Source organism: Ambystoma mexicanum, chromosome 4q (assembly GCF_040938575.1).
Source record: "Ambystoma mexicanum isolate Mex_15411 chromosome 4q, UKY_AmexF1_1, whole genome shotgun sequence".
In the NCBI taxonomy this organism is placed as follows: domain Eukaryota; kingdom Metazoa; phylum Chordata; class Amphibia; order Caudata; family Ambystomatidae; genus Ambystoma; species Ambystoma mexicanum.
The window spans coordinates 1,178,557,141-1,178,570,490 of record NC_090928.1 but is presented as its reverse complement, the minus strand read 5'-3'; the positions used below and the strand labels follow the sequence as shown (position 1 = coordinate 1,178,570,490).

Sequence of the window (13,350 nt, the reverse complement as noted above, 5' to 3'; positions counted from 1 at the left end):
TGCTGCACTTGCAAAGCTTCTAATATCTCATTGTTCAGGTTCTGAAGGTCTTCAGATATTTTCATCTTGTTAGTCTCTTTTGTTGGGAAACAGATGAATATGTCATCCATAGCTACTACCCCTCGCCCGGCCCAATGTCAAAAAGGTGAGAAACGCTACTGACTAAGAAAACCATACTGCCCTTTTCCAAGGCAGGTACAGCTTGAAATAGACACTAACTAAGATGAAGATGGCAAAGGCAATCTAACTAATGTTGTGACAGTATAAATCCAAACATTAGACATGAAGCAAAAATGCACTTAACATTTAGAACAAACACACTATGCAAGATATGCATTTATTCATGAAGAATATTAACATAGCATCCATTAGACATGAACAATACTAACATAAGCAATGTATAAACTGAACGCAATATGAACGACACAAATATATATCTCTAACATAGAAAACTGAGAGTAATAAGCAGCCAACTTTTCCAAACTAGAAGCTGGAACATGCATTCAGATAGACAAAGGCCTCAAGGCTTTGAGAGAACACAACATGCTGAAACTACAGAAGTGCAGATCCGTGCAGAGTCCAGGCAGAAGCTGGTAAGAACAGCCAAAGTTACCATGAATTAGGGGAGTGTCATAACGTTGCAGAGAAGGAGTGCAATATCAATTCCCAAGATGCAGGTGTATACTCCCAGATGAATTAATGTTTAGAAGAGTACCTGCGACCATTGTCAGTCAGGTTCACACAATTATAATCCAAGAGAAATCCACACAGAATAACTCAATAGTGTCCCCAGGGGTCAAATAAACCATAACACTCACATCAATCACTCACATTAATATTAGCTAAAATCCCAATAATTTCAGGGTGAAATAATTCCAAACATGGTCCCACCACATGTGACCCATAATTGATGAACACTGTCTATTCATTACCAAGAAACAGAGATAGGACACCTGCCCTACTCCTTACACATACCCTCAGACACGAGATGCCACACAAGGCCAAATATAAAGAGATCGCCCTGACTCATGGCCTAGAACTGAGGGATGGTATCTTCTTTAATCGAAAGGAAAGCAGTCAGTGGACCTCTCTCCCCCTGCTCCTGTCTGGCTCATGTCTTGATGACCTGTCAGTTGTCCAAGGTTGGTTCGTACTAAGTCAACCAATGAAACCCCCAATGTTATGCTGCCCATTAAATAAGGTGCCAGCCAATTACCTATTGCATAGATGGTGTCTTTTTATCTTTATACATTTAGAGGTGGTCTCTGGAGGAGCCATCAGACAGGCGTTACCCAATTAGAAATGTAACCCCTATACAATGTATATGTAATCACTATCAATGACCAATCCTGTCCCCTGTAGGTTTTTGGTAACTAAGATTACAGTATAATGTCTGTTATGACAAATGTTGATTATATAAACCATTGGGCCTCATTCCGAGGCTGGAGGTAAGGGTTAACGGTCACCGTTAATGGCAACGGTGACCGTTAACACTTACCACCATATTCCGAGTTCCCTTTTGCGGGTTGGCATTTAACGCCTGCTTTTAGCAGGCGTTAAAAATCTAACCCGCAAAGGGACCTTGGAGTAAATTACGGCACCGTAATTTACGGTGCCGTAATTTACTCCTTCCCCATTCCCATTGAGCCCTATGGGGGCAGGAATGGGGATGGGGAACCGGTATGGTGAATGGGGAATTACCGGTCCCTCCAACCTTGGAATGGACCGGTAATTACTCCATTCACCATGCCGGATTTCCATGGAGTAAATAGCTCCATGGTTGCTTACCATGGTGCTATTTACTCCATGGATAGCGCCAGCCTCGGAATGAGGCCCATTGTCTTTTATGTAACAAGTGAGAACTGCAAGACTTCAGTATGTGTATGCTGTCCCTGCTTTATTTTGATGATAATAAGGCTGGGTGTTGCCTTGTACTTTGCCTATTTCTGTTGTTTAGTCTGGTTTGACTGATTCCAGAACCTCTGTGTAATTTGGGACTTTCCAGGCCATCCTAACACTTTCTTCTGTATTAAACCTAAAGGACTCAGCAACTCAGTATCATGAGTTGGTTCAATGGTACCTACATGTTTTAGACTACCCAGTAGTATCTTTTAAGCTGTGTTTGCTGTTTCAGAAGCTAAGCATTCTTATGCTGTATGGGTCAGGCTCCTAGCTCTGCTGTCCAAATATGCGTAGTGTCTGATGAGTGAAGAGGAGGGTTGAGGGGGAGGAATGCGGTGAAGGAAGAATGAGTGAGGAATGAGGGCTGATGGCAAGTGAGGATGATGGTTGAGTCCTGAAAAGGAAAAATGAGGAGAGAGGAATAGAGTGAATGGGAGAAGTGAGGATGCCCTAGAATTGATGCTGAATACCCCACTTGCTAAAGACACACTGCATTCTTGCCCCCCTTCCTTCATCATGCCCAGGTTTCTGTATTGTGTTCTCACCTGTACACACACACCACACTTTTGCATGAACAGCTCCCACTACATCATATATTCTTTTCAAGGCTCCCAGGCTGGATCCTGGGCTGGACTGCGCTGCATCAAAACACAAGTAATTAAAACAATACTTATAATGACTTTGTAAATAAAATGGAAGTATAATCAAGCTTTTGTTGTACCATGATGCATGAAATGAAATAGTTGTGCAGTCCAGTTTAACCCATTCATTTAATAGTGGTGGATGCCAATTACCACTGATGTTTGCGTTTGGAGCCATTTTTTCATTTGTATGTTACTGGGAGCCAATCCTTTTCTTTTTGCCTTGTCTTGCAATTTGTGAATGAATGACGTTGTTTTTTATCATTTTTTTCCATTAGCTGAATTTCCTGATCTTCATCAGAGTTATATGCATCATCATATCCAAACTTCAAGCAAATCTCATGTGCAAGACGGACACAAAATGTAGGTGAGTCCCATGAGTCACTGTGCATCCCACACTCAGAGAGTCACGAGTCAAAGTATTGAGTTCAATATAATAAAAAATATAACTAAGGACTGTAAAATGTTGTCCATTTAATTAAAACTTCATATTTTTTATACAGAGAATAAAGACTTGTTTATGGTGGTAAGGAGTGGAAAGGGAGGGGGACAGTGGGATTTCTAATATACACAAAGCAATTTCCTACTTTACAAAATATCTACTCTCCATTGCAGGAATGAATTTTGAGCAAATATGAACGGTCAATATTGAATATGGATTTTCAATTATATTGTTTTATTTTTACTTTTCCTGCAGCATATCTCAGGAGAGTGGAGCATTTGTACACTTAAGGTCAATATTTTGATATGCAGTTTTCTGACATAGAATATTTAAGAGGGTATTTCCCATGAAGAGATGGACCTGAAAGCGCCACTTTAGAACCACTCTGGAATCCATAGCTAATATTTATGTTCTGGGGCTTATGCTACTTTATGGTCATTGTTATTTTATCGAGCACCTGATGACACATAAACTACTTCAAAGCTCTTACTGTCAAAAAACAAAAGCCTAGCTTTTGCCACAAAGCTTCTGAGAGGTTTATTATTAAACGTTTTATAGAACCTCGAAGGAAATGTATGTACAGCTCATTAGACAGACCGTCCAGGATATTGCAGCATGAGATTGAAAATTTTGCGGCATCAAAAAGCACATTCTGCAGCACAACATTGATTGCAGCATTTTTGCTGCATATTTTCTATCGACTGCAGGGTTTAAGATTAGAAGTCTGCAAGAAAGAGGCAGGGTGAGTCGCTATAAGAGAGCCATGTTTTCATCATTGTATTAATTCAATAGGAAGAGTCCCAGATGTCACTAGCATGACAGAACATTGCTTGTTGTACTCTATTTTGTTGGTTTAATGAGCATGCCTATCTAATGTTATTAACGTTATATTAACGTTATTGACCATTATCAGTTGTACTGGTGAAAATATTCCCCTTCTATGTTTTCCAATCACACAAGCACACACACCCCCCACTCATCAACACCCCTCACAATCACCAATTTCCCATCACAACTTACACTCCAAAACTTCTCACTCTGCCATTTATGTGCATACTAACGTGCTCTGTCACATACCAAGTCACAACTATAATTCCCCAGTCCCTGCCACACACCAAACCATGCTCCCAACTCAACTGCACCTTATGCACCCCAGTTCCTCCTGCAATCTTCAGTCCTTCACTCTTTCTAGCACCTTCTGCATGTTGCATGTGTTCTTCCATTCTATCGCACTGTTCCCCCATTGTTTCTCCCAATCTGCAGCTTGCTATCTCTTTCTGTTACACAGCTTTCTGTCCCAGTGCTCTCCCTGTAGCCCGCCACTCCCTCTGCCGTCTGGACCTCTGTTTTTCTCTGCTTTCTATCCCATGCTTCCTCTCTACTGTCTCACCCACCACCCCACTTATGGCCCACCGCTATCTCGCTGCTCTCTTGCCCACTACTTCCCCCTCTAGCCCACTGCTCTCCCTCTGCTTTCTTGCTCATCACTCCTAACTGGTTCCCCTTCATAGTGTGACCTTTTTTTTAAAATCTAGATTTTGGGTCACATCCTCAAAGAATTGAGCATCTACTAATAGCACAAAGGATGCGCTGTTTTAGATCCCGCATTTCTAGATATGAGCAAGTCACCTTATTCTTAAAGGTCACCTGCACATTTCTAGGGTGGCGAGCTGGACTGCAAATATGCGCTGGCCAGCTGCTTTGAGTACATTAGTGTCATGAGCAGTCTCCCGACCATAATGTTCGGCAGGTTCCCAGTGCATCTCACTGTGACAGGCCTCTCACTGTAAAATGTGATTAAAAAAAAAACATTTCTATCACGTTTGAGGAATAGAAATGCAAGTGAGACAGCAGCTATTCATACTGCTGCTGTCGCACTTAAAATAAATTGCATGCCAGTGTCAGAAAGGGGTCATTACGAGGTTGGAGGTAAGGGAAAAACGATGCCGGTAAAGGATTACCAGCATCGCTTACCGCTCCGGGCTATTATGAACCGCCAACCCGCTATTAGCGGCACCGTAAATAACGGTGCCTCTAATAGCGGCATGGGCGCGGGCACACAACCCTTCATGCTGGCAATACCGGCATGGCGTAAACAGGATAACATCACAAGTCAAGCGGACATGCAAACAACAGCCTACTGAAGCCCGAAAAGTACCTTACCGGAATGGAGTAAATACCGGCATCGCGGACCACCCGTTAACGGCCATGTGCAGTGTTCCCAACTGCCACAGGTGCACACAATCAGCACAGGTGGAGGCAATATAGACTGGGCCAGCACAAAAGGAGAACACCCCACCCCTTCCCACACCCAGTCACACACCAAAATGATTCCAATACGACTAGCAATGCTGGGGCTGGAGGACATGATTGCACTGGAACTGCTGCAACAACAACAACAACAACAACAACAGGCAGCACAGAGGAGACGCAGGAGGAGAAGGAGGGTGAGGCAGGCCCAGCATGCCCCACCAGTGCAGCCAGTGGTACCACACAGGCAGCCCCCAATCCCTCACATCAGATCCAGTCCATTCAACCTTACCCCTGAGCAGATCCACACCCTGTACTCTCTGGACCGGGACACCATCACCACCATTGTGGACATAATACATGACGACATTGTCAGCCTGATTGAAATACGCACCGCCATCCCCCCTCTACTGAAGGTAGTGTCTGTGCTCCACTTCCTGGCCACAGGCACCTACCAGCACAAAGTGGGGCACATGCATGGCATATCACAACCATTATTCTCACGTACGCTGAACCAAGTGCTTGATGCCCTCCTGAAGCACACAGGCAACCACATGTTCCTACCACGGACAGCCCAGGAGATCGCCAACACCAAAGTTGGTTTCCATTCACTGGCCGGCATCCCTGGTTGCATTGGCGCAATCGACTGCACCCATGTTGAATTGTCACACATGCCATGGAGGTAGCGTACCGCAACCATAAATTATACCACTCCCATCAACGTGCAAATGGTATGTGACTCAAACAAGTTCATCACACATTGTTGTGCCTGATTCCCCGGATCAACCCATGATTCAATGGTCATGCGGAACTCCTCTATACCACGCTACATGGAGCGACATGCAGGGCAGAGATCCTGGCTTCTCGGTGAGTTGCATGTCAGGCTCATGGAAATGCAATGTGGGTAGGTGATTGGGGGGAGAGATGCATATTTTACCTGGCTAAGATGGGGGGGGAGATGCATACTTCACCTGGATGAGATTGGGGGGAGAGATGCATACTTCACCTGGCTGAGATGGGAGGGAGAGATACATACTTCACCTGGCTGAGATGGGGGGATGCATACTTCACATGGCTGAGATGGGGGAGAGATGCATACTTCACGTGGCTGAGATGGGGGGGGAGAGATGCATACTTCATCTGGCTGAGATGGGGGGGTGATGCATACTTCACCTGGCTGAGATGGGGGGGGTGCATACTTCACGTGGCTCAGATGGGGGAGAGATGCATACTTCACCTGGCTGAGATGGGGAGGGTGGGAGAGATGCATACTTCACCTGGCTGAGATGGGGAGGGTGGGAGAGATGCATACTTCACCTGGCTGAGATGGGGGGGGAGATGCATACTTCACCTGGCTGAGATGGGGGGGGGAGATGCATACTTCACCTGGCTGAGATGGGGGGAGAGATGCAGACTTCACCTGGCTGAGATGGGGGGGAGAGATGCATACTTCACCTGGCTGAGATGGGGGAGAGATGCATACTTCACGTGGCTGAGATGGGGGGGAGAGATGCATACTTCACCTGGCTGAGATGGGGGGAGAGATGCATACTTCACGTGGCTGGGATGGGGGGGAGAGATGCATACTTCACCTGGCTAAGATGGGGGGAGAGATGCATACTTCACGTGGCTGAGATGGGGGGAGAGATGCATACTTCACCTGACTGAAATGGGGGAGAAATGCATACTTCACCTGGCTGAGATGTGGGGGAGATGCATACTTCACCTGGCTGAGATGGGGGGAGAGATGCATACTTCACGTGGCTGAGATGGGGGGGAGAGATGCATACTTCACCTGGCTGAGATGGGGGAAGAGATGCATACTTCACGTGGCTGAGATGGGGGGGAGAGATGCATACTTCACCTGGCTGAGATGGGGGGAGAGATGCATACTTCACGTGGCTGAGATGGGGGGGGAGAGATGCATACTTCACCTGGCTGAGATGGGGGGAGAGATGCATACTTCACGTGGCTGAGATGGGGGAGGGGGAGAGATGCATACTTCACCTGGCTGAGATGGGGGGAGAGATGCATACTTCACCTGACTGAAATGGGGGAGAGATGCATACTTCACCTGGCTGAGATGGGGGGGAGATGCATACTTCACCTGGCTGAGATGGGGGGAGAGATGCATACTTCACCTGGCTGAGATGGGGGGGGGAGAGATGCATACTTCACCTGGCTGAGATGGGGGGAAGGGGGTGAGATGCATACTTCACCTGGCTGAGATGGAGGGAGAGAGATGCATACTTCACCTGGCTGAGATGGGGGGGAGAGATGCATACTTCACCTGGCTGAGATGGGGGGGGAGATGGGGAGATGCATACTCCACCTGGCTGAGAGTACTTGAGAGGATGTACCATGCTCATATCCCAAAGCAGGCCAGACTTGACCCGACAAGACGTAAGCTGCACTACCACGAAAATTATGCAGTGCAACAACCATTACATAGGCATCAACATGTACACTGCACATAATCAGACCGTAGACCCCACAGCACAATGCAGCAACAAGCAATGAGGATTGCCAATGCACAGCGCCAAATACCATCATCTAAAAGTTCAGGTCTCTATTACTGCGTACTGCTGATTTGAGGGATGAAGCACATTCCCTTATGTCATTCCTAGCCCGGCCACATTCTGTGATGTGCTGTGTCAACAGCCCTGTCGGATCCTCCTGCCGCTTCTGAATTTCCCTGATCCCCTCTTGTCTGGTCGGGACAGTGGTGAATGTGTGAGGGGTTACCAAAATGTTCCTCATGCACACTTGGCGTGGGGGTGAAACTGCTGGGCCATAAATCCCCAGGAGACTGCCCATGGATGCTGCTGTTCTGCAAGCTGCATAGGGAGAGTTTTGGTGAATGCAGGGGGCCTGTGGCGGTAGTTGCGCCATGCGGCAGAACATCTGCCTCGTTGTCTGACATGGCTACTGTGGCAGCTGTCTCCCCCACTGTGCTGCAGGCAGCCGATGCAGTGCCTTCTGCCACTGGCTCCTGTGTGTTGGTGGCTGGTGTGGGTGCTGTGGTGGGGGCCGTAGTGCACATTGGTGCTGTGGGCTCTGGGGTTTTCTTGCCCTTCCGCTGTAGTGCAGGTTGGCCTCTTCCCCTTGATGTTGAGGGGCGGTGTTCTCCCTCCATGCCCCTGGCCTTCTTTTGTGGTGTTTCAGCATCCTCCCTAGGGTCCTGGTCATCGCTGTCTGATTGCGTGCCTGTAGGGGACCAATAGAGGGAGAGGGTTAGTGATGGCTCTACATGCATCAGGCATGCATTGGGGTGGCTGCATTCATATGGAATTGCAGTTGATTGCCATTGGAGTAGTGACATACGGGTTGCTTGGCTTTTGGGTGGGTGATGCAGGGAAGCGTCTGGGGTAAAACATATATGGGTTGCATCATGCATGTGGACAAGATGGTGCTGTGCACTGCCTGTAGGCAGTCTTGTATATATGTGTCTGGTTGACCCTGCTCTACATCATTGCACTGTCAGTTCAGGTGGACACCTACCTGCATCAGCCGATGACGGGGTGCCTCGCTCCATGTCCCCCACTCCCTCAATTGCCTCCATCCCTATGGTGCTTGCGCAGATCTCCTCCCAGGGTTGCATCTTGATGGGGGAGTCCGCGCCTCTGCCTGTTGCCATCCCCAGCTTGTGGTTGGCCGAGAGGATGCTCCGCACGCGTAAGCGCAGATCGTCCCAGTGCTTCCTGACATCTTTAGGAGTGCGGGGTGTGGTGCCAACGGCACTTACTTTCTGCGCAACCTTCGCCCATATCTGCTTCATCCGCTGCACTGCAGGTCAGGAAATGTCAGAGCAGAAGACGACATCCGCATGTTCTTGCAGCGTCTCGGCCAGCATGGTCAACTCCTCTTGTGAGAAGTGCTCCTTGCGCAAGCGCTCTCCAGTTTTTTTGACTGCCTTGGGCATTTTGATGTGCTGCAGGCAGAGGTAGAGGTGTGGTGGAGGTGTGGTGGTCAGGTGGGTCCTGGTTACAGAGGATGGCCATGGATTGTGTTTTTGAAGATGGCTGCCATGATCTTTCCCGTTCCTGTGCGATGATACTACTTCCGGTTCCGCTTATTAGTGGTGACCGCTAATAACGGTGACCGCTAATAGCGGTGGCCGCTAATGCCGATGGCTTGGATGGCGGTGGAGCTATTTGCGCTTCGTGCTATGCCAGTAAGGGAGATTTTTCACCCTTTTATGGCAAAGCGTTGGGGTCCTGGTGGCTGCAAGGGCTCCCGCGAGCTGAACTCCTAGTATGGCAGTACGGTACAATGGTGCCGGTAGAGATACCCGCGCCATTGTTGCCTTACCGCCATACTTATAATGAGGGCATAGAAGCTGATTGTCCCCCTTTAGGAGATATTTAAGGGGCAAAAATGAATGCACGGAGTTCGCCCCCAATCAAAAGCACCATACCAATATATATATATATATATATATATATATATTTATTTTTTTTTGTGGGTTCTTACCTAACTCTGTTGTTAATACAGATAACACCACTTTAATCCCTCACCCCTTTGCAACAGACAAACCAGGAATCAGGCCGGTGTGCAGAAATACTAGAATTTATTTTCTTGCAATTAATAAACAATATCCATAATTAGAACCCTGGGCAGGTGAATACTCCTTTCTTATGGCTCAATTTGCGGGCTGTAAGAAACAGTATAGCTTGCAGTTTCCTTATAGCCCACAAATGTGTTCTTTGCCTGTGTTGTAGCTCGGAAGGTCGAGCACTAATAGTGCTCCACCCCCCTCTAGTGGCCTTCTTTAAAATAACATTTGCCTTCAAATACCCTGTCCCTCACTCGCAGGGCCGGCCTTAGCGGCAGTAGCGCCCTGCACAAATTGGCACCCCCCCTCCCCACGCGTGCCCCTAATCAGGGCGGGGTGGATGCAGGAGGCACCCATTTTTTTTCTACCTCCCCACTAATGCATGATTGCCCTATTCAAATGCAAACCGCTCGCTCCCGCGTCAGAGCGAGGAGGTAATCATGTGAATAGGGTGCTGATGCATTTAATAGAAAAAGGGCGCCTTCCACGCCTTCTCCCACTATGCCAGCTTGGTGAGCCCTTGAAAGACTCTCCTGAGCTGGCGTGGGAGGGGGCTAATGGCCCCTTGGGGTGCACAGCGCCCTGGGCAGTTGCCTGGACCGCCCTCCCCTTCCCTGCTCACCCCTCCAATTCTGTGAGCCAGAGCACGCACCTCAGGCTATACTACCTCACTTACCTTCCCTGTGCCCTCACCCACCCCCTCAACTATCCTTTCTCTGCTGTCCCTCACGCTTCCATGGTCCTCGCTTGCCTTCCCTTTACTCCTCCGGTCTCCACTTTCTGTGCTTTGTTGCACACTCACACCTGCTAACTCCTCCCTCAGAGGTCATGGTTCCAACCCCCCACCCCCTACTGTGCCCCATTTATAAACTTAAATATTCCACATGTAATATCCCCCCCAAAATAACAAATATTTTAATAATATATATTTTGACATAATCTTTTTGTGTGTTTGCCCATGGATTCTATTAGCTTTATAGACCTCGCCCTCAGGCAGTACCATCGTTATAGACCCTCAAACCTCTTTCTTTGACTCCACACTCTCTTTCTCTCCCCACATCTCTGCTGTCTCTAAGAAGTCACACTACCAGCTGCACCTCCTCAGAGGTATCCTTCCTTTTCTCTCCTTCCCCTAGAAGTTCACTGTTTCCAGAGCTCTGGTGCTCTCTAGGCTGGATTATTGCAACAGCCTCTTTCTGAATCTGTCTGTTTCTACTCTCCGCCCTCTGCAACTCATCCAGAACAGGACTACGAGACTTGTCCTTGGCCTCAAGCCCAGGGATCGTATCTCTCCAGGACTGAAATCTCTGCACTGGCTCCCAGTGGCTGCGAGGATTAAGTTAAAAATACTCTGCATCGTCCACAAGGCCTTCTGGGACCTGGGGCCTCAATACCTTCAACTCTCTTCGTAAATATCTTCCTTCGCGAGCTCTTCGCTCATCCGCCTCCAACTCCCTCAGGGTCAGTCACTTTTCCAAGCAACAAGTTGGTGGTAGATCTCTCTCTTCGACTGGGGCCTCCCTCTGGAACAGCATCTCTGCCTCCCTGAAACTTGAGGAGACCACCTTTGGTTCCGGAAGCACCTTAAAAATCTCTTTGCTTCTGCTTTCTCTCCCCCTACCCCCCTGCTGAATTCCTGGTTTATACTGAGACTGCACTGGTTACCTGGCCACCCTTCTGGTCTCGGGCCCAAGCCTTTCAGTTGCACGCCTGTACTGCCTCCCTGGCAACCCTGCACCTGGGGACTGTTGTCTGTATCCCTACAGTCCCCTCACCAGAACTTTGTCTGCACTCACCCTGCACTTGCCACCTGCTGGCCATTCTTTAATTTATCTTGTTTATTATCCCTTGTACTGCACTGTCCCCTCCCACCTCCCCCTGCACTTTTCCTTTTTCCTTCCTTCCCTTGCACTTGTGCAATCTGAATGACACCTGGCCTAGTAAGATCTTTGTCTGTCTTCCCTCTGTTCCCCCTCCCTTGCCTCGTCGTGCCAAAACACTTGTGTATAGGTGTGTTATAAATGCCATATCATATCAGGGCCCATAACGCTCGGTACGGCCCTCGCTGCAGGTCTATAAAGCTATATTATACAATTTTTATCAAGAAGCACGCCACCTTACTCTGTGGCCAAACGCTTTTCTTTCCTGACACTTCACTTTACACTCAAATTGAAAATGCAAGTTTGTTTTTCAGAATTAAATTCACAGAATCTCTAAGACACAGCAACATATACAGTTTTATTTCTGATCTCTAGCCCCTCCCACCCCCGGTCACATGTAAAGAGAAACACAGGTCTCGAGAAGGCTTTAGATAACTTGGGTCGCTCACAAACATAATCTTAATATACAGATAATCAATGCAGTACCCTAGAACATGTCATGATAATGTTGCTTTACAATGTAGGTTGTGAATGGTCTGACTAAATGAAATGTAGTTCTTTTCTTGATTGGGATACAGAATAGACCTGTGCAGCGCTCTTTCTTTCTGATATTCCTGTGTGCTGTCCATCTCTGACAGCATTGTAGCCTGACAAACATTTAATAAACTACTCTTCTCAGTATATTATGTAAACCTTTCCTTTACTACTATATAATGAGAATGTTCCTATTCAATTTTGAGTTCCGTGCTCGCCCTCAGTGGAGATTGTGTTGTTAAATCAGCTAAGTTCACTTTGCTTAGCAAGGAAGACACGTTTCTGCACAACACCAACCCAGATATTCAGTTTACCATCGGGAACCCCTCTGCTTTAATGCAGGGCCCGGGGAACATTTTTGTTTTTAAATGTACCCCTCCCATTAGGGGATTTCTGAGGTTGGCAACAATAAGGTAAGTGATACTCAATTACTTTAAAAGACTACAGGCTTAATTCACAGAAAACATTTTATAATGGCAAACCCCCATTGGAAAACTTCCTGTGAATCAGGACGTTTATCTTTATCAGCACTTGGAAAGATGTTGAAAATTTAGAATTTCCCCAAAATCACTCTGGTATCTGTTGACTATGTGGGAATTAATTGCATTATTGATTAATACGTAAATTCTAGGGATCTACTTCTGGATACCCACCCTGTGAAAGTCTATATAGGGGAAGACATTAATTCAGATAGAGCCCCACTTTCATTTATTTTGTTGGACCAATTTACTCACTTTGAATTTCTCTGGGTTTGTGCACAGTGGATCCAGAAGTCATCTGGGTCATCTCCTGGGAGGACTAGGAACATGATTGGTCTTCCAGCACCAATCCCTCTGTTTGCCTCTCCTGGTCTCTGTCTTGGATGGGCTTCAGCCTTTCTCCTGGTACTCTACAGATTTTAATTCCATCTTCCTCCCTTCCTGGAAATGTTAGTTCTCCCAGCTTTCTCTGTGTCTCACCCTTCTCTTGTTGTCTGAGCTCTAGATCTCGGTGTCTCCAACCCTCCCCTTTTCCACTATGTGTCTCCTTTTAAAATCTCTGTGTCTCACCCTTGTCTGGTTGTCTGATCTCAAGATCTCAGTGTCTCCAACTCTCCCCTTTTCCACTTTGTGTCTCCTTTTAAAATCTCCTAACCACAATTAAACA

General features: G+C 47.3%; 1 protein-coding gene across 1 annotated transcript in view; it reads left to right on the top strand.

The window, feature by feature from the left end:
• The window catches only part of GLP1R (glucagon like peptide 1 receptor), a 676,904-nt gene that overhangs the window by 562,177 nt on the left and 101,377 nt on the right, over positions 1 to 13,350 (top strand). The window contains exon 7 of the mRNA XM_069607308.1: positions 2,822 to 2,910. Coding sequence (XP_069463409.1) covers positions 2,822 to 2,910 — 89 coding nt within the window. The remainder of the gene's footprint in view (positions 1 to 2,821; positions 2,911 to 13,350) is intronic.